The sequence below is a fragment of the Alligator sinensis genome, unplaced genomic scaffold, assembly GCF_000455745.1.
Source record: "Alligator sinensis unplaced genomic scaffold, ASM45574v1 scaffold406_1, whole genome shotgun sequence".
Taxonomy (NCBI): domain Eukaryota; kingdom Metazoa; phylum Chordata; order Crocodylia; family Alligatoridae; genus Alligator; species Alligator sinensis.
The window spans coordinates 2,026,893-2,054,759 of NW_005842181.1; the positions used below are offsets into that span (position 1 = coordinate 2,026,893).

The window sequence follows — 27,867 nt, forward strand, 5'->3', positions numbered from 1 at the left end:
ATCTTAATTAATTAAAACTGTAACTTTTTCTGGAGCAGGAAAGAAAAGGTGAGGGAGCTGAAGATTAGTCTTTCCCTGCTCTATGCAGCCATAACTCTGGACAATTATTTTTTCGTTCACTCTTTCTTTCCCCAAAGTAAGTTGTGTGTCTTACTCGGGAGCATGTGGTCTGTGAGAAAATATGGTATATTAAATCAGAGTAGAAAGGTGTTTTTTTTAACTGTAGAAAACTTTAGACCACTCAGAAAAGAAGTCTCTAGGTTGAAAGTGGGTGTCAATCTAAGACCAGGTATATAGTTTATTACTATGTAAAAATCTACTTATTATTTATAGGTAAATACAAGTCCCAAAATTTGGTGTAAGGAAATGTCTTTTCTTTCAATGACTTTAATGGGAATAGTCATAATAGCAAATACTATATCCAGTAATAAGTGTTTGCAGAGGCAGTCTCTACATTCAGTGGTATTACTAATGCTACCAAAAAAATACTAATAAAATAATCAGATATTACAAACAGCCATGTTTGAGGATAGTTCAGCCACTTGTGATCCCTTCTGATACATAATAAGCTTTATGGGCATTTATACGCATACCTTTTTGTCCTGTGAGACACTGGAGATCTGGTGGGTCAGAGCAGACTTGATTAATCGAGTCTGCTCCGCATGAGATTGGATGTGCACGGTACTGCATCGAATGCAGTTTTATAAGCAGTGAAATGAATGTCAACGAACAGAAAATGGTGGCTGTGCGCTATTGAACTAAAACACCTTTGAGGTGTTCAAAAGCATGCCACCGCCATTTTCTCATAGCTGACACGCATTTTGCTGCTTATACAACTGCATGTGACTCAGCTCTAGGCACTATTAAAAGCACCCAGCACTGCAGTGCGATCATATGTACAAATGCCCTATTTGTTTCTGCTAAAATGGATTTAAAATGTTTAGTGACTAATATTAGACATTTTATAAATGTCATACTGGCCATGCCAGTTTTAAAACTTAAAATTTATAAAATTATATATGTACTAAAACTAACAGCTAAGAACTCATAAATAGTATATAATTTCAGGAAAACTTACAACTGTGTGAATAAAATAAGAGTTAGATAAATATAACATAGGCATTATATATCAGGTCATGGAAGCATGGAGGTTTATTAAAAATATATATATTATTATCATTTTGGTTATTTTAAAATGTGACTAATAATAACATCCAACCTATATTTAGTGCTTTTCATATCAACATGATTTTGGATTAAGACTATAAATTAAGCATCTGAAATAAATGACATTATAAGGCAAATGTGTTCTCACATATGTGCTTCCTGAGGAATTGTTATGTTGCTTTAGAACTCTAGGTTGGCTTTATTTCATTTAGACACAGGACACAACAAGAAAATACTTCTAATTAATATACCCGGGCCTTTGTGTCAAACTTACCTGTTTGCATTTCTTTCATGAAGAACATTCACCAACATCCTAACCTTCATTTTTTAACCCCTTCTTAACACGAAACAGGGTGGGCCTGCTTGGGCTGGTATTTGTTAATCAAATAAAGGAAATTTACAAGAAAAATCAAATCTTTTTCTGTATTTTGTACACTACAGACTGACTTCATAGGTTTTGACTAAGCAATTACCACTTGGAAAGAAAGTGTGAGTGACAAAACCTTTTTTTTTCCTAAAAAGTTCAGATACTCCAAATGCTCAAATGAAATGGCTATGAGCATCAGAGACCATTTTGACTCCATGAAAGAATACATCCAGCATAAAATTTCAAGCTGAAATATTAATATGATTATAGTAACATAGCACATATGGCATTTAACAAAAATGAAAGAAGACCTGAAGAGCTTACAGGCTAATGTAGGCATATAGAGCAAAAAAACCGTCAGGCAGACATGAGGAATTTCAAAACAAAGATTAAGCACAGTCATAACTGTTGGATTTCAAGCAATTAGTATAGTTGGTTTGCCATTTGCTGTACTGCAGGAAATTCATCATCTTGTCTAACAAATTATTAAAGCCAGCAAAAATCTACAAATGTCCAGCCCTGTCTCATTGCTATAGGTCTCTATTGGCCCGACTCCCTAGTTTTCCTTTTTTTCCCCCTACCACCTTCCCATTACCAAGATTCTGACATAATTCTAGCTATTTAGGGGGGGAGCCAATGTAAGTCCTGCACTGCAAACAAATGCTGAAATCCAGAAAAACAAAGATACATTTTCTAAGAAAGAGAGCAGCCCTCATCTTCCTTGTTGTACACAAATATCAGTGACTCTGGCAGAAGGTATTTCAAGTATACATAAACAAACTGTTCGTTCTTGTTGCACGTTATCTTGGTGACAGCTAAGACAGGACTGCAGAAAGGTTTGGAAGACATAAAACAGAACTTTTATGTTTTAGTCAAACAGGATTTTATTTTAACACTCACGTGATCATATCTTCAGGTTCTTTGTTCAACATCTGTATGTTTGTTAACATCATGCATCGCCCCACTTCCTTATCAAGGTGCCTTAGTATGTTGTCCACAGCTTTTCTTACTTGAGAATAATATAATGACATACCTGTAACAATATGCATTAAAGTTACATTTTTAAAAGAACAGAATATTAACAGATACATGCATTTTAAAGAAGAACATAGTTACTCAAGCAGTGTAAATATATATATATAACAATTTTAATCATGATATGACCAATTAGCCTCAGCTATTTCATTCTAATTCAGCATCTCACAGTCTGTGTACAAATGGCTATTTCCACCACTAGAAATGATTCCAGGAGAGGGAACAGCACAGATGTTCAGTCTGCAACTGTCCCTTCTTCCCTGCTCCTTGTGCCTTCCCCCTGACTGGGATCATTGTGGTCTGGGGAAAGTGTGGGCTGCTTCAGTCCTCCTGTTCCCAGGAGACTGGAGCAGTGGGGCAAAGCCCCCTGCCCGCTATACATACCTGGGACTCCAGTGTGAGGACTAGGCTGGGGCTTAACTCCACAATTCCAGGGAGAGCTTCCCCAAGTCTATCTCCCAGTCTAGCTAGCTTTCCCTTGCCCTCTCCCCACCCATGCTGCTCAGCTGATTGGTGGGGGGCAGGCCATAGGGAAGCCAGCCAGGTAGGAACCAAGCTCATGGAAAGTCTCCCTAAACCTGACTTTTAAATTGTCACCCCTGCTGCACAGCTGAGTGGCAGGGATGAGGGCAAGTAGAAGCAGACAAGGGAAAGTGCTGCTGCCTGCACTTGGCGCTCAGTGCTTGACAGCTGATTGAAGGGACTGGCAGGGCAAAGTCCCTGCTCACTTCTTACAGCAAGAGTTCTGGTGTGGGAAGCAAGAGAGGTGGGCAGCTGGTGGCTGCTCCTCCCTTTCCCTCTTAGTCTATGGGAGGGGCAGGAGCAGCTGTTCCTGTGACTTCTCCAAACTAGTGTAACCAGGTCTCAAGAAGGCACAGGAGCTTTTCCCCTGGCCAGAAAAAAGTGTACTGACATTCAGTCTCCTGGGAGTATATCTCCCAGGAGTGATTTCTATCTGGTTATTTTTCTCCTATATCAACCATTTTGCTTCATTTTGCTTGGACATCTGTACACTTTTCGTTTTTACAAGGAGAATGGTGATTCTCCCAGTAGAAACTGAACATCTTCACATGACCATAGTGTGTAGTGCCTAACTAAGTCATGCAGAAAGGAACTTATGCAACATGAAGAAAGGTGGCCAAAATCCATCCTTAAATGGTTAAATAAAATCTGGATATGAAATAATTCTATTCCATAGCTCAGAAAGTTTTATATATTTTAGCCCCTAAAAACTGGTAAAAATAAAGGCTCTAAGTCAGCAGCTAGTTTTTAAAATTAACAACTAATAAAAGTTTGAATTACCTCCCAGAATACTCTGTGGGTGCATCTACATGTGCTATCAATGCACTAAAATAAACTCCACTGCTATTCGCACCAGAGTTTATTGCTCCCAGGTGCAGCATTTACATGTACACCCAGATCACAGCATGTTGAGCTGGGGCAGCCCAGCCCCAGCTGGCAGGGAGCCTAGGGGGCCAGCCTGCCAGTCTGGAGCTGCTCCGCCCCAGCTCACTGTGCTGCAGAGGGACCAGCTGGAGCACGAGGGTGCTACAGTGCAGACTAGCTGGCAGGCAGCCCTCAGACTGTAGCACCCTCATGCCCCGCCAGCCCAGGTCTGCTTCTGCACATGCATTTTGGCGGCCAAGTTGTGCTACATGTATAGATGTTGACACATTACTGCAGAGCTAATTAGTCAGCTCTGCAGTAAAGTGCACCTGTAGATGTGCCCTCTTAGTATGAAACTAGGTCTAGTTGTTTTGTATTACATACACTGTCTCATACTGTGATAAAGTAGCATGTAAAATAATTTAAGAAATAAAAAATTAAACGAATTTTGCCTCTGTTAAACTGGAAAATACAATCTACTTTCTCATTTTAAGCTGACATTTCTGAAGTATCCAAAGAAAAGTTCTCTGTCATCACCAAGGAAGAGGTATCTCTCTATATGCTTTTCTCCAGCCATTTCTCTTTCTACTGGATAAAGCCTGTGTAAGTTCAGAACTCCAAAATAACCCCAACTTTCAAAATCCTTGATATGATCTAAATTCCAAGGTAGTGAAGGAAACAAACAAAAACATATAAATAATCTAGCACGGTTTTATATTACTTGTACTTAATAGTAAGTAATTATAGGATTAGACCTTATTTTATGGCAGCCTTACTTTCATGATTATCTAAAGCAGGGCTGTCCAAGCTGTTGACCTGTGGGCTGCACACAGTCTATGAGAGGTTCATTTCCAGCCCCTTGGGTTTCATGTGGATGCTGCTGTATAACTGTTGCAGCTGGGGTCTCCGGGCTCCCTCTCCCTCCTCTCGCTGCTGCTTCCTGCTGTAGAGTATTGGAGGGGGAGGGAGACGGGAGCATCCATGCAGCATGTGGCCCTTGCTGGTGTGGCCTGTGGGGGCTTAAAAGTTGGACAGCCCTGATCAAAACCAATGATGGTTGATATCAGGGAAGGTATGAGAGGGGATGGATTGTTCTAGATCAGTGTTTCTCAACCTGTTGGTCACAACCCAAAAGTGGGGCATAAGAATATATGAAAGGGTCTTAAACAAACTTCCAGTTGGTCTAATAAAAGGTATCATTTTGGAACCAAGAGTTCTAGTTTTTTATATGTCTTTTTGTCTCAGACCAAGAAGTACCAAGTACACACCTGAAACATAGAATATGCCGAATTTTAGCCGATTTTGGATTTTAAACTTCATTGCAGAACAACAAGGAAGTTTTTTTACCTCCCTGCTTGCCATCTGACACCTCCAGGGAAGGAATTCTACCTGATCAACACATCAAAGAGCTACTCAACACAGCTCACAAAGACACTCTCATGGACCCAGAGGGCCAGCCTTTCATCTTCAGCTCCCTCTATGCAGAAATGAAGTTTATTTCCTACCTATGGGAACTTTTTACCATCTGGTATCATCTACACTTTCCCAGAGTCTGATGAAGGGTCTTTGATCCCAAAAGCTTGTAGAAAAGGACAATTTTCTTGTCATTTTCCAGTTGGTCTAATAAAGGGTATTGTTTTGGAACCAAGAGTTCTAGTTTTTTGTATGTCTTTTTGTCTCAGAGCAACACGGCTACCAAGTACACCCATAAAATGGATCAATACACTTAAAAAATGGATTCTCCTTTAAAGGAGAAAAACGTGGAAAACCGTGGCTTTTCCCTGGTAGGCTGGCAGAGTTCCAGCCTGCAAGGGGCTGTGTGGGGCCTCCCATGCCCCACATACCACACACTCACCCCTTGGCCCACACATTGGGGGGCTGGGGCCTAAGAATGGGGGGCAGCAGGTCGGGAGTGAGGGGCACTGGGTTGAAACTGCCCATCAATGTTTACAAATGAGTCGCAGTACAAAAAAGGTTGAGGACCACTGCTCTAGACATGCCCTGTATATATACTCTTCCTCTAAAGTATCTGCTACTTGCTACCATTGGAGATAGGCTACTGGATCACATGAACCATTGGTCTGAGCAAGCATGGTACTTCTTATGTTCCTTTCTGCTATAGCCCATAGAAATCTGGATCACTGGTTTAAAATACACAGTGAATGCTTTTCAAAAGGGTTTTTTTCCAGTTTGACATTGGAATCTGTGTTTCTTAAATTGTTAGATATCTAAGTGCAACTATTTCATTCAGCTATTTCATTTTAGCAGAGAAGCTAAATAAACCTAGATATTCAGCATTCAAAAGAATATCTATCGACATATGAGTCTTATGTTAATCCTATAAAAATACTAATAACTGTTGGAATAACCATCAGTGCTATATCTAAATATATTTACTGAATATATTATGCAATACATTACAAGACATTTAAATTTCAGTTAATAGTATTAATCAGTCTAAAGAATGTATTTCTCTAAGTATACATGGTAAAATAAAGCATATACATAAATACTTAACTATATGAAAATATTCTACTAATTCACTTAAGATTCCTATACATGCTGATTCTAGTCATTCTGCAAGTTTTCACATTGCCTTAACATTGCACGTTGTTTATTACGCCAAGTGCCTATTACTGACCTATCATTTTAGCTTCCTCCTCTGTCAGGGTTTTGCTCAAGTAAGTTTTCTTCACTCTGAGAGTGTTTCCAGAGGGAAGGACAGCTCCAGTAACTGGCATTGGAGGTTCACCATCTTTTTGCTGTAAGCTATCAGCAATTACCAAGAAAGCTCTCAGACCAATATTCATTCTCTGTGAATTTAAGAATGTGAATGAGTAGCATGAAGAAATATGCTCTTGTTACATACTGAAATGACATTTTTCAGAAATCAAATTTTGCTATATTAAACCTAATAAAGAATACAGATATTTCCATTTGCCAAAATTGTATAGGAAAATAGTTGACGATAAGCAGGAGGCCATAAAAACCCAGTTTAGGTACAGGATGGGCTGGTGCTTCCAACCAGGCCACTGCCACCACCATGGCTTTTGCCCATAACCCAGCCCGTGGGCAGAACTTCTGCCACCAGAACATGGCCAAACCCTGCCTGGCTCTACCACCAGAGCATGGCTCCATGGGCCAGATAAAATAAGTTGCCAACTCCTGGTATAGGAGGTTAGCATTTCTTTGTACATTTGTTACAAAAAGACTTTGAGTGCTGATAATTACAAAACATTTGTTGTAGTTGTGGTATAATAAATCAGTAAAATCTATTACAGTGCATTATATTTATTTTAGACAATAAAAACATATTGAACAATAAAAATTAAAGCTGATCATCCCAGCATGGTTAAAATATGTTTAACAGAACTTTTTTCTAAACAATTAAAAAATTGTTTTTTCTCTAAATAACTTTGTAAAAATCTTTCCCAACAGTGCAGTTGGTGTAATAAAAACCAATACACGATATTACCCACAAAAATCCATGCCTCTCACATATTTCCTGGACCATAACAGATGCAAAATCACTCCAACTTTAAGTAACAAAACTAATTTACAACATGTGTTTTTCTGTTTTGTTATTTAAAATATAATAATGTGAGCGGCCTGCTTTTCTACATTATTTTGTCGTTTTGATACACGGGCCAAGTGTGAGACTTTTTATGAAAACTGTCCCAAAAGTTTCAGAGATAATTCACACCTGCCCTGAAAGAAAAATCATACCTGCAATTGAAAGAAAGATCAGTCCAGATTCACTTGAAACACCTTTCTTTTATAACTCTATATAGCTCTTTATGTATATTTCTTTGTATATATGTTTGCAGTTGGAACTTAATAATGTTTCTTTTATAGCCCTGCAGCTGAGTACTGTTTATTTCAGTGGTCACATAAAAAGAAAGGTAAATTCCTCAGAAGACCATAAGGCTAACCATGCTCTACAGGAAATTTGAAAAGGCACTCCATGCCAAAACTGTACACATAGGAAGAGCAAAATCTGCATGGAAAACCTAAAGGTGCCTATAGAGGTGCTTGTTCACATTCTAATTAGAACGTGTCATTCTAATTAAATGCTCCAGCGTTGCCTCACCATCACATGTATTAAGCTGCCATGCATTTCAAAATGGGGGCGCTTTGTTTAAACCTTGTTGAATGAGCTATAGATAAAGCATCCCACAGCCATTTTGAAACATAGGGGCTTAATGCACATGACAGTGAGCCGTTTTAATTAAAGCAGCTGTTCAGAAGCCATTCTAATGAAAACACCCTCTCCCACCCCCAAGCAGCTTAAATGATCTATATACTTTGGGCATCTGGGCAAAAAGCTCACTTCCAGTACTAACATGATACTATCACCTCAGTGATGTCAACTTTGTGGAAAGGCATTCCAAAGTATTTATGTCCAGATCCTAATAGACATTTAAGACTCAGTATCTGCTCACCCAAAAACCACAGCTCTAACCTCAGGAAAGAGCCCTGCATTATGGCTCCTGCTTCCAATACTGCTTATACATTTTATCTACTGACCATGGGTAGATTTTGTACAGGGGTGGAGGGTGTGGGAGCAACACCTAGTGCTGTAGGGGTTCCTGCACCCCCTGCTTCCAACTTCCCCCTCTCATGCCCTGGGGCAGGCAGACTGCATTGTGGGAGTAGCAACCAGGGTCTTTTTTAAGTCCTTCAAGCAGATAAGAATCTTCCCTCCCTCCTCCTTTCTTTCTTCTTCTCCATGTACATTGGCACATCCCCCCTCTTCACTCTCTGCAACATTTCCCCCTTCTCTGCCCACTGCTGCTGGTGTTCCCACTATCCCCAGCTGACCCAGGGGTGGGAGTGAGAGGATTCTCCAGAGCCACTCCTGCCCCATTATAATTGGGCTGCATGTGGAGCCACGCTTGGCCAGAGGCAGCAGCAGTGGTGGTGGCAGTGAATGGGTTCACTGCCACCCCACTGCTCCCCTGTGCCTGTTCCAAGGCTGGAAGGGAACACCTGGGGGGATCAGGCAGGGAAGAGGAATCTACCTACTGCTGCCTCTGTCCCCAGCTGAGCCCACCTTCATAGATTTAATAGATTTCATAGACATTTGGGCTGGAAGGGACCCCAGAGGATCACTGAGTCCAGCCCCCTGCCCCATGGTCAGGAAGTCAGCAGGGAACATAGGATCACAGCAAGATAAGCATCCAAATGTGTCTTGAAGGCATTCAAAGTGGGTGCTTGAACTGCCTCCCATTGGCAGTCTATTCCAAACCTTGGGGGCTCAGACAGTAAAGAAGTTCTTCCTTATGTCCAGCCTGAATCGGTCGCGGCAGAGTTTGTGACCATTCGATCTTGTCATCCCTTGGGACGCTCTGGTTAACAGACGTTCCCCCAGATCCTAATGAGCACCTCTGATAAACTTATAGGTGGCCACCAGATCACACCATAGCCTGCACTTTTCTAGGCTGAAGTGTCCCATGGCTCTCAGCCTCTCTTCATAAGGTCTGTTTTCCTGACCTCTGATCATGTGCGTGGCTCTCCTCTGCACTCTCTCAAGCTTCTCCACATCCTTTTTGAATTGTGGAGCCCAAAACTGGACGCAGTACTCCAGCTGCAGCCTCACCAAGGACGAGTACAATGGGAGAATGATGTTCCGGGATTTGCTTGAGAAGCATCTATGGATGCAAGCCAGCGTTTTGCTCACTTTACTAGCCACAGCATCACATTGAAGGCTCATGTTCATCTTGTGGTCAATCATGACCCCCAAGTTCCTTTCATCTGTAGTGCTAACCAGCGTAGCACTGCTGAGCCTATAAGCATGGTGCAGGTTTTTCCTCCCAAGGTGGAGAACCTTGCATTTTTCAGTGTTGAACACCATCAGGTTCTCATCCACCCATTTCATGAGCCTGTCAAGATTTGCCTGGATCACCCTCCTGTCCTCAGGTGTGGATGCTTTACCCCAGAGTTTGGTGTCGTCGGCAAACTTGGCCAGTCCTCTTCTGACACCAATGTCTACATCACTGATGAAGATGTTAAACAGTATAGGCCCTGGGACAGAGCACTGAGGGACCCCACTGGTGACCGTGCACCAGAACGATTGGCTTCCGTCAACCACCACCCTCTGGGTCCTGCCGCAGAACCAGTTCCCCAGCCAGCGGATCATGGTGAAGTCAAGGCTGCAGTTAGCGTTTTACCAAGAGGTGATCATGGGATACCAGATTGAAAGCTTTTTTAAAGTCAAGATATCAATCTCTTCCCCCTTGTCCAGGTGATAGGTCACCTGGTCGTAAAAGGAAATGAGATTGGTCAAGCAAGACCTACTCTCCACAAACCCGTGCTAGGTATCCCTCAGGATATTGCTGTCAGCTAGTCTGTTAAGGATGGCCTCTTTGATAAACCTTGCCATGGAGTTTGGCTGGAATGAGTAGGAGTGGCTCTGGAGCCTTCCCCCACCTCTGCCCTCAGGACATCTAGGCGCAGAGGTAGCAGGGGAATGGTAGGGAGGGGAGGTGTGACTGATCACAGAAGGGAACAGAGGGAATAATTCTTACCCGATTCAGGGACTTAGGAAAAAGTCCTTGGCTGCTGCTACCTCCTGAAAGGAAGAAATGTATCCAGACCACTGCATCCCTTCTTGTTATGCCCTTGCCACTAACTATTTAATGCAAAGTGCAAAAACTAACCCTTAAGTCCATAAAGAGTCATGCTGAAGCTGGGGGAGGGGGGGGGAGGGAGTTCTTTGTGGGTACCATGGTACACTTCTATTTGCACTTGTGCATGTTTCACTTCCTATTTTGGCTTGTATTTTTCTTTTCTGCTAACTTATTTCTTAGGCTCCTTGGATTTTTTACTTTAATTATTTACTCGGTTTCAGTCAAATTAATTTCTGAAATGTGCTTGGATTGTACAGGGTGTTTAATTTTTATAAGTAAAATTATTTTAGTACTTAAATGTAACAAAAGCAGAGCGATGATAAGCCAGCGTGGTCCATAATTTTATTCTTGTTTCTCAACTTCACATTTGGTAATCATCTCTCAGGAGACACAATAGACAAATGTTCAACAGTGAGACAGTTCTGTTAATTTTATCATAACACAGGTACATAGATTTACTTTGCCAGTGCAGGTCCAAGATTTTGCCATTAACCCTGGATGGAAGTAAAACCATACCTATAAATGTACACAAAATGAATAAGCCATAATACAATAAAAACCAAAAACTGTAAGAGTGTTGATATACATCATACCTCTGGATTGAGACTGAAAGCTTTTGCTGGTTTTCCAACACAAAGGAAGTCAAAGATAATTTCTTTCATTGCAAAATCTAAGCGCTCCTAAAGATGAAAAAAAATGTACAAATCATATAAACCTAGTTATTATTTCTTAATTCCTCAAAGGTAATGGCAATATTGAAGCAGGATATAATTAGTTTTATTTAAATTTATATAGGGCCAGATTTTCAAAAGTATGCTTAATTCCATGTTGGGTCGAAATTTTGAACAGTGCCAAGCAACTCTGAAGGTACCTAAAATGGAAGTTTCTGGATATTAAATGTCTTTGTACTTCCATATGCTTAATGTACATATCTAAATAGAAGAAGACCAGTTCTAACATCTGGCTTTAAATTATTTCAGGCTTACTTGATCAATCACTGTATTAACATGCTATTTTATAAAATAGGAAGCTGTGCACAGAAGTCCCAGTTCAACAAAGAATTTAAGCATAAATTCATTTCTATTCAACAAACATGTGCCGAAGTCCTTTGCTTAACAGGGACATTACTCTGAATTGGAGCAACAGAGGAAGCTAGGCTTCTACTGATGAGTAGGGAGTTTAGGTGGGTAGCTCCCATTTGTATTAACGAAAATTATGTGTCCCTGAGCCTGAGGCACGGGCATCTTTACATGTGCTCCAGGGTGGGGGAGGGAGTTTTAATTAGAGTGGCCCTCGGGATCTGCTCTAGTTAAAGTGCCTGTAGCATCTCATATATTCAGTATCCCATGCTTCAAAATGGCGGTGGGGGCACTTTAATTAAAGTTCGTTGAATGAGCTTTAGTTAGAGCACCCCTTCCCCCCACCATTTTGAAGCATGGGGATGCTGAATACATGGGATACCAAGGCTGTTGGAGCATGCAGACTTAATTAGCATGCATCAGAACATGTGTCTGGAATATGTATAGGTGCCCTAAGATCACATGCTCTCACATACTCTCAGATTCTCTTCTCACTTAAGTTTTTACACTAGTGCAACTTCACTGCCCTGTGTAATATTTGATTTATTCCAGTGTCATATCAAAATAAGCCACATTATTTCTAGTGCTTAGTGTACAATTAGAGATGAGTGATCAATGGAGTCTTTGGTACACTGGAAATTAAAAAAAAAAATCATTTGAACTGAAAATGATCTTCTTAGACTTTTTCAAAGAATTGAAAAGTAAATTAAAAGTGCCAATCAGAAAATTTTTGCCCAGCTCACCCCACAATTTTACCATTCCTTCCTTTACCATAAAATAAGTTTATCAATAATGGGACTGAATTAAGTGAGATAATACAAGGTTTAATTTCCCTTTAATAATTTACTAGGAAAATAAATTATTCATTATTTGGAAACACAGATCTTTTCCATACCTGTGCAATAAACTGTATAATTTTCACAAAGATGTTTAGAGGCATATCCCTTGGCACCACACCCCGGGACCCTTTGGGGAAAAGTGTTGTAACAATAGTAATAAGACGACTGAAAGAAAAGAAAAAAACAAGCATCAGGCACTGTTCCCTTCCTTGTAGGAATGGTGGTGAATCTTCTTTTTTAATTATCACAAAATGTGCCTACAAAATCTTGGTCCTTTTCAAAAAGCCCACAGTATGAAAACTCTTCCAAATTAAAAGATACAGTGAAACCTTTCTCTATTTTTTTTGTTTATAAGTTTGACTGAATTAATGTTATTTTGTTACCACGCCACAAGATCCACAATCCAAATGCTGACACCTGCTCTTCCAGTTTCTACTATATGCAGAAGCAAAGTCTTGCTGTCTATTTTCTGGTCCTTCCAAAAGTATAAGCTCTTGGTACAGTACTTGTAAAAAGCAGGAGTGCAATTATTGTCACAAAAGAAAATGTTATTGTGTTCATCTGGATGTGTCCTTATTTGACACTGGAAATACTTCTAGGTCAAGGGAACTCAGCGGACACTGACTTCTGCATTGGAAATATCCACAGCAGAGAGGCCTGGTTTCAATTATAATTGCAGAACCTTACCTTTGGGTAGCTGTATTGCTTTCACATTTAATTCTAATCATGTAAACCCAGAGTAGTCTGTACAGAGATTCCAGTGCAACTCGAGCCATTTTTGGATCCTTGTTCTAGAAGAAAAAACATAAACAAGTAAAAGATTTTAGGTAGCTAAGTCTTAACTCAGTAGACCTTACTACTTTCTTTTTCTTGCAGCACAACCTATGCAGGAAGTATGGGATGCATATTCATTCTTTGTGCATGCTAAGATTACAGGTTTCACCCTGGGCATCACAAAAAGATGCGGCAGAATGGAGCTGTTGGATGCTCAAATATAGCACATAGAATAATATACACAAAATCGTAACCACATAGAAATAAATCCTTGACATTTTAAAAAACTTTTATACAACTGACCCATTTTTTCCAAGATTGTTTAAGATGCCATGTATCCTAAGTGTTTGTTTTAGTGTAAAACAAGACGTGCTGCAATATTCTTTACTACAAAAAGCGTCTCTATTCAAATACAAAAGAAAATAACCTTTACTCTAGTTGACCTCTGGGATTTGTGTCAATACAGCTATTGTTCCATTTTTATGAACACTTGTCATCAAACATATACTTGGTAAATAATTTATTATATAATGCACACATTTAAACATGAAGGGGCAAAATCTGCACATATGCATACCACGTAATAAATGCAACCACATAGGCCCTAGGCCAGTGGTTCTCAACCTTTTTAGATTCAAGGCACCCCTCAATGATTTATATTAGAACAGCAGTACCCCAATTGAAAACCACTGTTGTACCGCCTATGCTTAAACCTACTTCAGTGGTTCTCAGCTAGGGTTTTGCTGCTGCCACCAGCATAGCCAGGTAGAACTGTCTCTTGTACCTTGTGCACAGCAAGATCAGGAAGGGTTGTGGTATGACCTTGTGTTTCTGCCTACGCTAGGGTTATCTGGTAAGGTTAAAACAGGCAGGAGTACCCGGTCTTGCTACAGCCTTTCCTGGTCTGACCATACACAGCATCTCTTGTACACAAAAGCATGTAGGGCAGATGGAACCATCCTGTGCACCTCTGTTTCCAGGAGACGCTGTTCAGGATTGGACTGGAAACGGCTGCAGCAGGACCAGGTGCTCCTGCCTGCTTTAGACTTATCAAATAACCCTAATGCAGCAGGAGTGTATGCTCATACTGCAGCCTTTCCTGACCTGGCTGTGCACGAGGTACACAAAGCAGTCCCATGTGACCGTAGTAGCGGTGATGTCCATGCTGCAGAACCCCTAAAAAGGCCTTATGGCCTCTCAGTGTGCTGCAGCACCCCTGTTGAGAACCACTGCCCTAGATGGAAGTGTTGTTTGAAACATTTCAAACACCTCTGAAGTGCTTCAAATAGTGAGGGTACAGGCATGCATGGTCAAAGAAATGCTTAAAAAAAGATTCTCAAAAATAAGGAACTTCTTTGAAATGTTTCCTTTTGAAGCACTTCCTGAAACCTCTATACATTCTAGTGGTCCTCTGGTATCCCACAATGCTCTGCTAACTCCCCCACCATTGCCAGGGAAGGACAAAGTGGCAGACAGCCAGTGAGCACTCTCCTGCATACTCAGGTTTCCTTAGGATCCTCCTGAAGTTCTGGAGGCTAAGCAGCATGCAAGGGATCCTTCTGTCTAGCCCTCAGGCACATCTTGCATGCTTCTAGGAGAAGTTCCTAAAGACAGCTGAACACACCAGAGAGTGCTCACTGACTGTCCATCCCACTCTATTCTTACCCCCAAAAACCTCCAACAGGAATAGTCAGAGCACTGTGGGACGCTGGAGGACTGAGGAGCCTCCTATCATGCCCCCTGGCTGGAAAGCACCATTTTGATGACTTTGAAGCTGTAGGGGAACAGGGGAAGGCTGCACATCTCTATAGCAGTGAAGCACTTACATTTTGAAGCATTCCAAATTTGAATAGAATTTGGAGTGCTCAAATGCATGTTTGTCTATGGCTTTCATAGATTTCATAGACATTAGGGCTGGAAGGGACCTTGCAAGATCACTGGGTCCAGCCCCCTGCCCAAGGGGCAGGAAGTCAGCCAGGGTCAAATGATCCCAACAAGATAGGCATCTGAGTTTTTTTTAAAGTATCCAGAGTAGGTGCTTGCACCACCTCTGGGAAGAGTTTATTCCAGGTCCTGGGGATTCAGACAGAAAAGAAGTTTTTCCTTATGTCCAGCCTAAAATGGTCTTCCTGGAGTTTGTGACTGTTGGACCGTGTCTTCCTGTGGGGTGCCCTGGTGATCAGACGTTCTCCCAGTTCCTGATGCACAGCCCTTATGTACTTATAGGCTGCCACCATGTCAACGCCTATGCTTTTTCAGGCTGAAGAGCCCCATGGCTCTCAGCCTCTCTTATTAAGGCCTGCTCTCTTTCAAGCTTCTCCACATCCTTTCTGAATTGCAGAGCCCAGAATTGGATACAGTATTCCAGCTGCAGCCTCACCAAGACAGAGTAAGGTGGGAGGATGACTTCCTGGGTCTTGCTTGAGATGCACTGGTAGATGCAAGCCAGAGTTTTGTTTGCTTTGCTGACTGTGGCATCGCATTGGCGGCTTATGCTCATCTTATGGTCAATCATGACCCCCAAGTCTTGCTCTTTAGATTGAAGAATGAGTCAGACTGGTTAACAGCTGAGGCTGACAACATCTGACTAGGATTTTTGGAAGAGTTTGAACTTGTAAAGTCTCTTGTTTTGTGTACCCTTTCTCTGATGCAATGATCAGGAGGTGTTTTAACTTTAGGATGGATAACTGAGCATGCCTGCATCATACAGCCCTTGAGATGAAACATCAGTGCCCTCTTTAGTGGGCTCCTAGTCATTGATCCAGTTAAGTGCTACCTCTCACAGGGCGCATCTACACGTTGCTCTATGGTGACGTTGTTACTGTGTTGCTACTGCATTGTCACTGCACCATGCGTTAGTACTTCTCTTTGGAGAATACTGTTCCGTACACATGAAGTACGGTTATTTTTAGCAGCTACTTTGCCATAACGGGGAAGTGCAGTGCAACGGTGAAGCAGTTGCTGGTCACATGTAGACGCCCGTGGATGCTACATCACTGTAGCACATTGCTATGGCAATGTAGCATCATGTGTAGATGCACTCATAATGGCCTATTCAGGGCAAGTATGAAACCATATTTCATGGTATCTAGAACAACTGGTGGGACATGAATTTGACTATCATAGGGAAAAAAGAAACAAGGTGAAACAGTGAAACAGAAATCATGACTAGAATACAGTTACCGAGGAGCATGTGCTATTCAGAAGTGACAGAAATAAAGATCGTTGGTAGATCTACATTCCACATTAAAGATATGATGGACTGCAGAGAAATAAGGATTAAAATGGATGTGATTTGGGTCAAATGACTTTGGGAAGGATAGTAAAAGAGTTTCTACTGGCATAGTTCTGGGACTCTGCTACAGATCTGGATTTGTATGGGTTCCTACTATCTCGATTTAGATAGTGCAATCTGTAATATTATTAGAGTGATAAATAATAGCAGGAATTGTGTCATTAGGAGAGACTAACTTTTGATATGAAGATAAGAGGACAAATGCTAATAATAATGTAGGAGTCAGGTATTCTGTAATAGCTGAGAACTTTCTCATCAAGCAGTCACTGAAACAACAAGTGGCAATGCTATTTTGGACTTAACTTTAATAAGTAGTAAGGACCTTATATAAAAGCTGGTCACAGAAAATATGACTGGATTGAATCATCACCAGTTAATTCAGCTTAAGTAAAACAAGGAAAAATGAAAATGCGCATTTGTAAATAAGATACTTGATTTTTAAAAGGACAAACTTTGATAAACTAAAGAAACTAGTCAGTGATGTTAACTAGACTAAGGCAATCAGGGATTTTAATGCAGCAGCTTAGAATTTCTTTTGAGTCAATGCTGCAAAAACTGGAACAGGTGCAGAGAACAACTATTAAAATGATCAGGGGAACAGACAGCCTATCTTATGAGAGGAGACTAAAACAGTTTGGATGTTTAGTCTAGCAAAAATGAAGACTGACAGGGAATGTCAATCTATAAATACATCAAAGGATAAAAACAGGGAGGGAAAAGAGGCATTAAGATGAAAGATAACACTGGCATAAGAGCAAGTGGGTATAAAGTGGTCATGAATACACTAAGGTTGGGCACTGGAACAAATTTTCTTACCATCTGAGAAAATAGGTTTGGGGACTTCTCTGGTACAAACAGTGGGGGAAAAGACACAAATACCCTTAGATATAGCTTGACCAGGCTAGGCTATGAAAGGGCGTATACTAGCATGATTGTGACAACAGGGGCACTAGAGTCAGTGACCCAGGAGGTCCCCTTTAGTCCTGGGTTTCTATAGAGAAATCTCCAGGTTTCGCTACTCCCGGTCAATTCACACTTCTGCCCTCTTTTCACTTCAGGTGCTGCAGAATGGTGGCGCCTTCCATGGGTTCTTTACAGAGCTGCAAACTGAATTCTATCTCAAATGAAATAAAGTATAAAGGTTCAAAATTATACCTGTAAACACAGAACACAAGTAAAGCTAGCCCTTCATCCACTTAAAAGGATCAACTACACTGTAATGACCTTTCTGCCAGTGCTTATTATGCCACAGATCTATAGAGGAGACAAATGAAAGCCAAAATAGTTCTGTAAAGGTCTTGCTGTGGAGGATGTAGATGAATATGTTTTTTTAAAGAAAGACTTCTAGATGTATTTCCATTTGTATGTAAAATGGCTGGTACATTTTGAGGATTTAAGTTGTTCTCCCAACAACACAGAAGGTAAAATGGGGCTTTATAGTATCTCCTGTAAAAGACCCAAAATGAAAGTCATAATCAAGAATGTCAAAAGGGATTCAGTTTTGGTTGAAAAAGCCAGCTAGTAGATGTTGCAGAGAATCAGAAACCAACAATTTCACAGAACAATTTTTTCTATTGCTTTATTTGAATATCTGTCTCACTATCAGCTCTGTATTTGACTAGGGGAAGAAGACTACTTTAGATGTTTTACATTGGGATGGCCAACCTAGAGTATGCATACCACAAGTAGCACAGAAAGCCTGTGTGTGTGGCATGAGGCACAGCAGGGAGGGGACAGGCAGCACAGTAGCAGAAAGGGCAAAAAGCAGAAAGCAAAGCAGCTGATTGGGCAGGGCGAGGGAATTTGAGTGGCACCTGGTGAGGGCATAAGGATAATTTTTTTGCCTACCTGCCAAAAAGGCACTGTCTGCCACTGTTTTACACAATTAAGAATAAATATTTATGATAGGTTTATGCTTAAAAGAAGACCAAGGTTGGACAGTAGTTTTAGTACCTGTATGAATAGCAGGTAATGCCTATGATATTATTATATTACTAGTGTGATGATAATAATTTTAAAATATAAAGCTGTGTAAAATCTCATCATTTTTTGCAGTATATTACAATAATTTCATGTAAAACTGGCACTTCAATATCTGAACTGCAGTTTGTTGTAAGCAATCTGTTTTTCCACAGGGTTTAAGGGCTTTTGGATTAAGTCTCAGATAATCTGTTGTAATTATTTTATAGTTATCCCTATGGAAATTTGCTTTAAATGACAAATTATGCAATCTCACTTTCAGAGTCTTTACAATGTCACACTGATTATTTATATTATTAGTAATAATGACAAAGGCCACAGTAATTTTGGCAAGGTGGTAGGTACTGGTCAGTAATCATAATCAAACATCATATAATGCAAAAGAGATAATGTGAAAGTTACTGGGGCATGTCTACATGTGCAATTAATGAGCATGAATAAACTCTGGAGTTTGTTGCTCCAGAGTTTATTGCTCCCGGGTGTACCATTTGAATGTGTTCCTGGGAGCAATAAGCTCTGGAGTTTATTGATGTGCAGTATGTTGAGCAGGGTTGGAGCTGCCCCACCTGGCAGAAGGGTCAGGGAGTCAGCCTGCCAGTCCAGGGCTGTACCCCGCAGCTCAATGTGCAGCAGAGGGGCTGGTTAAGGCACGAGCGTGCTTCAGTCCAGGGCTAGCCAGCAGGCAGCTCCCACACTGAAGCATCTTCGTGCTTCATGTGCTGCTGCAGAGTTTTTTACGCTGCAGCAAATTAGTCCTTGTATTTACAAGGACTATCCTGCTGCATAATAAATTAGTTTACTCCAGCCTAATAGTTTACTCCAGCATGTGAGAGTAAGAAACCTTACTGAGAGTGTAGGAACAAACCACCCCGATGTGCCAGGAAGACTAGCAAGTATGGCAGGAAACCAGTTTGGCTTATCAGCAGGGATCCTGGTTTTCTCTGATAACGCCACTCCCCCCCTCCCCCCAACACACACAAATTTTTGCATATAAAAAAAATAACCCCAAATCCACAATTTTCCACGATTAAAATGAAGCTTCATTTTATATATATATATAAATATATATATATATTTATCAACAAACTAAGTTTTATCAATACCTCATATTCTATCATACTGATAAGAACTGCTTGGTTGCTACGAAGGAGCAACTGGAGTTGCAACTAACAAAGGATGTGAAGGGGAACAAGAAGGGTTTCTACATATGTCAGTAACAAGAGGAAGATCAGGGAAAGTGTGTGTCCCTTACTGAATGGGAGAGGCAACCTATTGGCAATGGATGCGAAAAGGCTGAAATACTCAATGCTTGTTTCACCTCAGTCTTCACAAGCAAGGTCAGCTCCCAGATTACTGCATCTGGCAGCAGTTTGAGCAGGAGGTAAACAGCCAACTGTGGGGAAAAAAAAACAGGTTAGGGACTATTTAGAAAAGCTGGACATATACAAGTCCATGGAGTCGGAGGGTATGCACTCAAGGGTGCTGAGGGAGTTGGCCGATGTGATTGCAGAGCCACTGGCCATCATCTCTGAAAACTCATCATGATCGGGAGAGGTCCTGGATGATTGGAATATAGTTCCCATATTTAAGAAAGGGAAAAAAGAGGATCCAGAAAACTATAGACACCACTACAGACACCTCACTACAGAGGCACCAGCAGGGCTGTGGAGCTGGTGGTGGGGGGTGGGGGTGGGGAGTGAGGGGCATGGGCATGGCCAGGGGGCTGTGAGGGGTAATGAGGGCCTTTCATTTTAATCATGGATTTGGGGGTCGTTTATTAGAGAATCTGTGATTTTTTTTTTTATCACGGAATATCAGGATCCCTGGTGATCAGGAACAGTCAGCATGGATTCATCAAGGGCAAGTCATGCCTGACCAACCTGATTGCCTTCTATAATGAGATGACTGGCTCTGTGGATGTGGGGAGACCAGTGGATGTGGTATTCCTTGATTAGCAAGACTTTTGTTATAGTCTCCCACAACATTCTCTCAGGCAAGCTAAGGAAGTATTTGTTGGATGAATGGACTGTAAGGTGGAGAGAAAACTGCCTGGATTATCAGGGTCAAAGGGTAGTAGTCAATGGTTCAAGGTCTAGTTTACAAGTGGAATGCCCCGGGGGTTGGTCCCGGGGCCAGTTTTTTTCCAATATCTTTATCAATGGCCTGGAAGATGGAATGAGTGCACTCTCAGCAAGTTTGTGGATGACACCATGCTGGGGGAGAAGTAGATAGGCTAGAAAACAGGGTTAGGATTCAGAGAGATGTAGACAAATTGGAGGATTGGATCAAAATAAATCTCATTAAGTTCAATAAGGACAAGTGAAAAGTCCTGCACTTATGACAGAACAATCCCATGCACTGCTACAGGCTAAGGATGGACTGTCTAAACAATAGCTCTGCAGAAAAGGACCTGGGGGTTACAGTGGACAAGAAGCTGAATGTAAGCAAACAGTGTGCCCTTGTTGCCAAGAAGGCAAACTGCATATTGGGCTGCATTGGTAGGTGTGTTGCCAGTAGGTCAAGGGAAATGATTATTCTCTTCTATTCAGCACTGGTGAGGCCAAGTCTGGAGTACTGTGTTGAGTTTTGGGCCTCCCACTACAGAAAGAATGTGGACAAATTGGATACAGTCCAGTGGAGAGCAACAGAAATGGTGAGGGGGCTAGGGGACATGACTTACGAGGACAGGCTGAGAGAACTGGGCTTATTTAGTTTAGAGAAGAGAAGACTAAGAGGGGATTTAATAGCAGCCTTTAGCTACCTGAAGTGGGCTTCCAAGGAGGATGGAGCCAGACTGTTTTCAGTGGTGGCAGATGACATAACAAGGAGCAATGGTCTCAAGTTGCAGCAAGGGAAGTTTAGGTTAGCTATTAGCAAGAATTTTCTCACTAGGAGGGTAGTAAAACAGTGGAACAGGTTACCCAGAGAGATTGTGGAAGTTGCGATGATGGTGGAAATGCTGGAGGTTTTCAAAACCCAGCTAGACAAAGCTTTGGCTAGGATGATCTAGTTGAGGATGGTCCTGCTTTGAGCAGGGGGTTGGATTAGATGACCTCCAGAGGTCCTGTCCAACCTTTATTTTCTATGATTCTATGTGCAGATGTGCAATGGTTACAGTGCAGCTAATAAGTCAACTGCACAGTAAACGTCTCATGTAGATGTGCCCCTAGCATGATAAATAAAGACTCTAATGCATTAATAATATTTTCTAATCTTTGGAATAAAATAACATTGCATGCAACAATCATTTTACTACATTGGAGATAAATAAACCTATTCTGTATAGATTATAAGAAGCAAAGTAATTTATTTTCATATTGGACAACTTGCTGCAGACTGCAAATGCAGGGACAGAAACATATATATGTGTGTGTATACATATATGTGTGTGTGTGTATGTGTGTGTATAATCATTAGCAAATCACATTTTTAAATAAAGCAGCTCCTTAGCATCCATGATCTGTAAAGATTTCTTTAGTAATTCAGAGTAGACTCCCAGCTTTCAGACAACTTTGGTGGAACTCCTAGCAGTAGAACAACTGCAACATTTGGAAGAAAGAAGTTTTGCTTTCACCAGAAAAGAACCAGAACTCTGGGTCTGGCGTCTTTCAATGTCTAATACAACCCTGGCCTTGATCCAGCAAAACACTTATGCAAAAAAAAAGATTTACTGATGTCAGTGGGGCTATATGTTCTTATACATAAGTATGAAGGCCTTTAATATTCACAATCTGGGAGCATTAACAGCATATAGAAGGGCTACACTAGAATTACTTTACTTCCAGATTTTGGTAGAGTCAAAAAGTTTCATATAGGAGGCTTATTAGGCATTGTCAGTTTTGTGCTACTAGCATTTCTAAAACTGCGTAGAGCAGTGATTCTCAACCAGGGTGCCCCTGCAGGTACCTTGAGCTCCTTCAAGAGTGCCACGGGGTGCCATACAAAGTTAACATTGTGAAGCACACATGAGTTATGAGATAAACTCAAAGATTTCAAACAGGAATTCAGTGTCAAAAACATTCTGCCTTTTTGTGGTTTTTCTGAGTCCTTTGTAACAGAAGAACTGTTTCTATAGTTAAAAACTGGGTTAAAAAAAAGAGCTGACATTTTATGAAGTGTGCCTTGAGCCTGCTGAGGGGTGCTTTGAGCCTAAAAAGGTTGACAATTGCTGGAGTAGAGGCCAGTCTACATTAGATTGCTTCTAGACTGCAGCCACTCCCCAGACAGTGTACACACCTGCATGGGTCAACATGTGCCAGTAAAGGTATGAAAGGGGTGTACTTGGTAGCCCTGTTGGTCTGAGACAAAAAGACACACAAAAAACTAGAACTCTTGGTTCCAAAATGATACCTTTTATTAGACCAACTGGAAAATGGCAAGAAAATTGTTCTTTTCTACAAGTTTTCGGGATCAAAGTCCCTTCGTCAGGCAGGAAAAGTGTAGATGGTACAAGATGGTAAAAAGTCCCCATAAGTAGGAAATAAACTTCATTTTTGCACAGAGGGAGCTGAAGATGGAAATTCCCCAAAAACATGGAAGATGCTGAATTTTAGTTGAATTTGGATTTTAAACTTCATTGCAGAACAACAAGGAAGTTTTTTTTGCCTCCCTGCTTGCCATCTGACACCTCCAGGGAAGGAATTCTACCTGATCAACACATCAAAGAGCTACTCAACACAGCTCAAAGACACTCTCATGGACCCAGAGGGACAGACTTCCATCTTCAGATCCCTCTGTGCAAAAATGAAGTTTATTTCCTACCTATGGGGACTTTTTACCATCTTGTACCATCTACACATTTCCCAGAGCCTGACAAAGGGACTTTGATCCCGAAAGCTTGCAGAAAAGGACAATTTTCTTGCCATTTTCCAGTTGGTCTAATAAAAGGTATTATTTTGGAATCAAGAGTTCTAGTTTTTTGTGTCTTAAAGGTATGAAATACACTTTCAGTAGACAGTTAGTAAGGGGCTGTGACCACTAGAAAAAGGTGAAGGCATGATGACATGGTCTGTCAGCTGCTGACAGCAAAAGACTTGTTGTCAAAGAGACACCTCTCTGCCAGAAGAAAGAAGGGGCTCTACAATCAAAGGAGAGCTGTGAGTGTGGATGTATTTGCAGTTCTGCCATCAAGAATATATAGTGTAGGTGAGGCCTAGATTTTCAGGCTAATGCTGGAAGCAAGGCATTCTGATGCACCCAACCTTAATGAGGTATACATAGCTGAGCAGAGGCTGAGAGCATGCTCTGAGTAACAAGGTACAGACCTTAATGCGGTGTGAACAAAAGCATACTCTTTCTGCACAAATGAGCAAACAGGCTCAAGGAGTGCCTTTTGATATTGAAATCAGTGGGTATTTGACAAATGGTGAGTATCACTAAATTATATGCATGATTTAAATGGCTGTCCACCTTACTTATAGGCATCTTAAGAAGATTATACTGTATTTCAGGGGACTCTCTACTTACCCCCCATACAGCAACTTCTTCTTTGTGCTAATTAATCAGTCCAAGCTGTTAGCCAGAGGACCCAGCATTCCACTGAGGACTCTATGCATATCAGAAACTGTATTGGCTGGTGTTCCACATTCCAGAAGAGTTATGGTTTGTCCAGAGTCCCCACCCAGATACCAGCACATGGTAACCAGAGAAACATTAAACATTTTGCTTGTTTTTAGAGCAGCAGCAGAAGGCACCTATTGGTGCACACTCCTGGGAACGCATTCAGCCCTCCTCTTCTAGCTATGGTGTGGCATGTACAGCTGGCACATTTGAGCTCTTTCTCTGGTAAGGGCAGAATCTATATAACATCTCTATAATTTGACCTAACATCCAAAATGTTGCAGTGTGCATCTGTGATTTATTAATAGGCAGTTCCATTGCATCTTCTCTTTTTTCAGCTCTATGTTTTGCCATGATTAATTAGGTGACTTGGATGCTTGAGTTTATTTAGAATGCTTAGCTAGGGAAAAGGTATCCCCTGATAGGACTTTGACTCTAAAATATAGTCTCACCAGTCCTTGGTGTGAAATAGTTCCTCCGCACCCCACTTTTTTCTGTCAAAATCACATACCATATAAAAACTGTCTATTCTTCCAGGATGAGTAAGTCCTGAATCTACTGAAATCAATGGGAGTTTTGCCATTGGCTTCAATGGGGCAAGGATTTAAACCAGAGGCTTTTTCTAAAGGGTTGATTGGGTGGAAAAGACAGAATTTATTCTGGCAGCTATGGATCTTCCCTAATACTGTAAGCCGTATCATAGGTATCTATATACAGCTACACAGGCTTTTAGTTTTTTTCTAAGAAAGGCTCACAAAAACTCATAAAACTAGGGCTGTAAGAAACAGCTCTGTTTCCTTTCAACTTCTGTTTTGGTGTTTCAAAGGGACAGTGTTTCATTTCACTGTTTCAAAGCACTGTTCCTTTTCGTTTTGTCAAAACTATTTCACTGTTTCAACACGTTTCGATATTTCACCCATGGGCTATAATGGGGAATCATGAAAATGCCCATAACTTTGTTATTTCTTGCCTGATTCAGATGAAACTTGCAGGGATGATAGCCCCTTCTGAGGGTATGACGCCTGCCAGGTTTCAAGGAGATCGGTGCAGGGATTTCTGGGAAACTGCACCTCAAACTGTTCAACACAAAACTCTTATCGCTAGTGGGCAGTGGCAGCCTGCTGTCATCCCGTGTGCAGATTTGGGGGTCTGCGCCCCCCCGGGAAGGGCTGTGGGGCTGTGCCGGACTCTTACCAGGGGTGTGGGCCCCTGGATCTGTGCATGGGATGACAGTAGGCTGCCACTGATGGCTGGGGTCAGCGCCAGCACTGGGTTCTTCCCAGCACTCGGTGCAGGCTGCTCCAGGCAGACTCGGGTGCTGGCGCTGGCCCCAGCTGGCAGCAGCAGCATGCTCTCATCCCGCACGTAGATCTGGGAGCTCTCTCAAACAGGGAGCTAGATGTCAATATCAGAGCAGTCCTTTCCCCCTCTTCCCCCTCCCTCTCCTTAGTTTCTGTTTAGCTGCAAGCAAGCCTAGCTTTGAAACTCAAATTTCAAAACTTTTGAAACGTTTCGAGTGCCCTCGTTTCATTTTGAAGCTGTTTCAAAGCCTTTTGTTCCATTTTGATTTTGCTATTTTGAGCTTGAAATGCATCTAAACAACTTTGAGATGAAACACCTGGCGAAATTTCGTACAGCCCTAATAAAAGCCTCTGTTTCTGCAGTGATTGCTAAATGCCCCAAACTGATAAGCTAAGATAAATTTCAAGGCTATAAATATGAAATACAACTTACAGAAAACATTCTAAACAGTTACTAATTTTTAGTACAGTGTAAGTAAAATTCAGCATGGGGGCCAGATCCGGCCCTTGGGGCTCCCCAGTTAACACTGCCACTGCTCATCCTGCTGATAAATTTACAAACCTGTGAGGAGCACTGTGGGCCAGATCTGGAGCATGCAGTGGCATTATATGGTCCACAGGGAAGCATGTGGGTCAGAAATTTGGCAGTGGGAGGAGTGGCAGCAGCTGTGACTATAGGAAAGGCAGTAATTAATGCTATCATCATCCAGTTCCAGCCCTGTGGACCAGATGAAACAGCTCCCTGCTCTAGATCCAGCCTGCAGACCAACCTGAAGGCACTCTTCTGGTCCATGGGGCCAGAGTAGTTAGACACCACTGATTTAGAATGAAGAAATGGTTTAATTTTGTATCCAAGCTCCTGCCCTCTTTTGTGGGTTTTTGTGTATGAATGACAGTGGTCTGAACTTTGACAAACTTAGACATTCATAATAATCTATCTCTTCTATTGCACAGCTCTGCAGAATGTTTAAAATCTAGCTAAAAACCTTAACTCAGGTGTGGTAAAATTAATTCAGATGTAGAAATGACTAACAGTGAAGTATTGGAGGCACTGTCAATATGCTCATGCTGAATAAGAAATGTACATTTAATTATAACAACTACAGGACAAATGACACAGTATCTTTTGACTATTTTTGCCTAGCTTGTTACATTTTCTTAAACTTAATATAAAACGTAGCAAATTAGTACACATTCCACTAATTATATGTGTTTTTGCTTTGATCTTAAACTGAATAATATAGTACTAGCCTCCTAGCATGTTAGTAAAGCTTCTAGTTTCTCTGTAACTGGAAAAAAGTTTTGTGTTGGATGTGATGATGCACAACACCATATGCACCCACCTTTTCAAAATCCTAGATCCACCCATGCTTGTATACTTAATCTTTATTCTTACTTAATTTCATTATTTCTGTTATATGAATTATTACGGGTGTGCAAAGCTTTGGTCACCAATTCAATTTGGAGAGGATTCATCTCAATTTGGCAGCCGAATCATCAAATCCAAATTGAATCAGGAGACCCATTAAAAGCTCCAAATCAATTTGAAGCATCCAAATCAATTAAAAAAAGACTCAGAAAAAGATTTGGTGATTCGGTGATTTGGAAAAGGCGGTCTTGTGGGGAAACAGAAACTGAGAAGAGGGAGGGGGAAAGGAGGAGGGGAAAGACTGCTTTGATATTGACATCTGTAGCTGGCCAGTGACTGTGATCTTTCCCTGAGTTCCCTTCCAATCACAGTGCTCTGGGGAAGGGAGACAGAAACAGCACATAAGGCGCTGTGTGAAGCCTTTCTGTCCCTTTTGTGAATTGTCTGTCTGGAAGCAACAGCGTATGAAAGGTACTGGCTGCAGCAGCTGGCTTCCTAGTAAGCCTCTTCACTCTTTTGCTAGTCTCTCTTCTTGGAAAGGATTGGATACACCTTTCCAATATATTACAGATAAAAGATATAGTAAACACATAGAAGATATAATAAGCAGATAGAAGAAGATATATTGCACAGAGTAGATATATTACACACACACACACACACACTTTCCAGCACAGCAAACATTATGAAGCATGCTGGAAAGGCAGGTGCCAGGTCTTCTGTCAGGGGAGCAAGAGGGGCTGGAGGGGGTAGAGGGAGAGCTGCAAGTTCCCCCCTGCCCAAACTTAGATGCACCCTCTTCCCTAGCAGCCATGAGGCTTCTGCTGCTAGTGGGAGCAAGGAGGTGGGAACAGTACCTGTCCCTGCACCTGTACCACCTCCACTAACACCAGAAATAGCCACCAGCACCAGCATGACAGTCTCCTCCACCCTAATTTCAGCTCCCAGCATAAGCCTCCCAGTGCCAGAGGAGGAGCTGTATCTGGAACCAGAGGAGCTCAGTGCCATAGCCATGGAAATTCTGGGGAAGGAGGGGGAATCTGAGTTTGTGCTCCACACCCCTCAAAGTTTCACTACAGGCAGGGCT

The 27,867-nt window shown here is 41.5% G+C and overlaps 1 protein-coding gene across 7 annotated transcripts in view; it reads right to left on the reverse strand.

Annotated features, from left to right (window-relative positions):
• LOC102383623 (protein furry homolog) overlaps positions 1 to 27,867 on the reverse strand; it is a 214,234-nt gene that overhangs the window by 166,402 nt on the left and 19,965 nt on the right. For all 7 annotated transcript variants that reach the window (XR_003094661.1, XR_003094660.1, XM_025207103.1 and 4 more), the window contains exons 9-13: positions 13,190 to 13,293; positions 12,559 to 12,667; positions 11,178 to 11,264; positions 6,597 to 6,768; positions 2,435 to 2,567 (exon numbers count right to left, since the gene is read on the reverse strand). Coding sequence is in view for 5 of the 7 variants with exons in the window: in XM_025207103.1 (XP_025062888.1) it covers positions 2,435 to 2,567; positions 6,597 to 6,768; positions 11,178 to 11,264; positions 12,559 to 12,667; positions 13,190 to 13,293 (605 nt within the window). In the remaining 2 variants the exon portion in view is untranslated. The remainder of the gene's footprint in view (positions 1 to 2,434; positions 2,568 to 6,596; positions 6,769 to 11,177; positions 11,265 to 12,558; positions 12,668 to 13,189; positions 13,294 to 27,867) is intronic.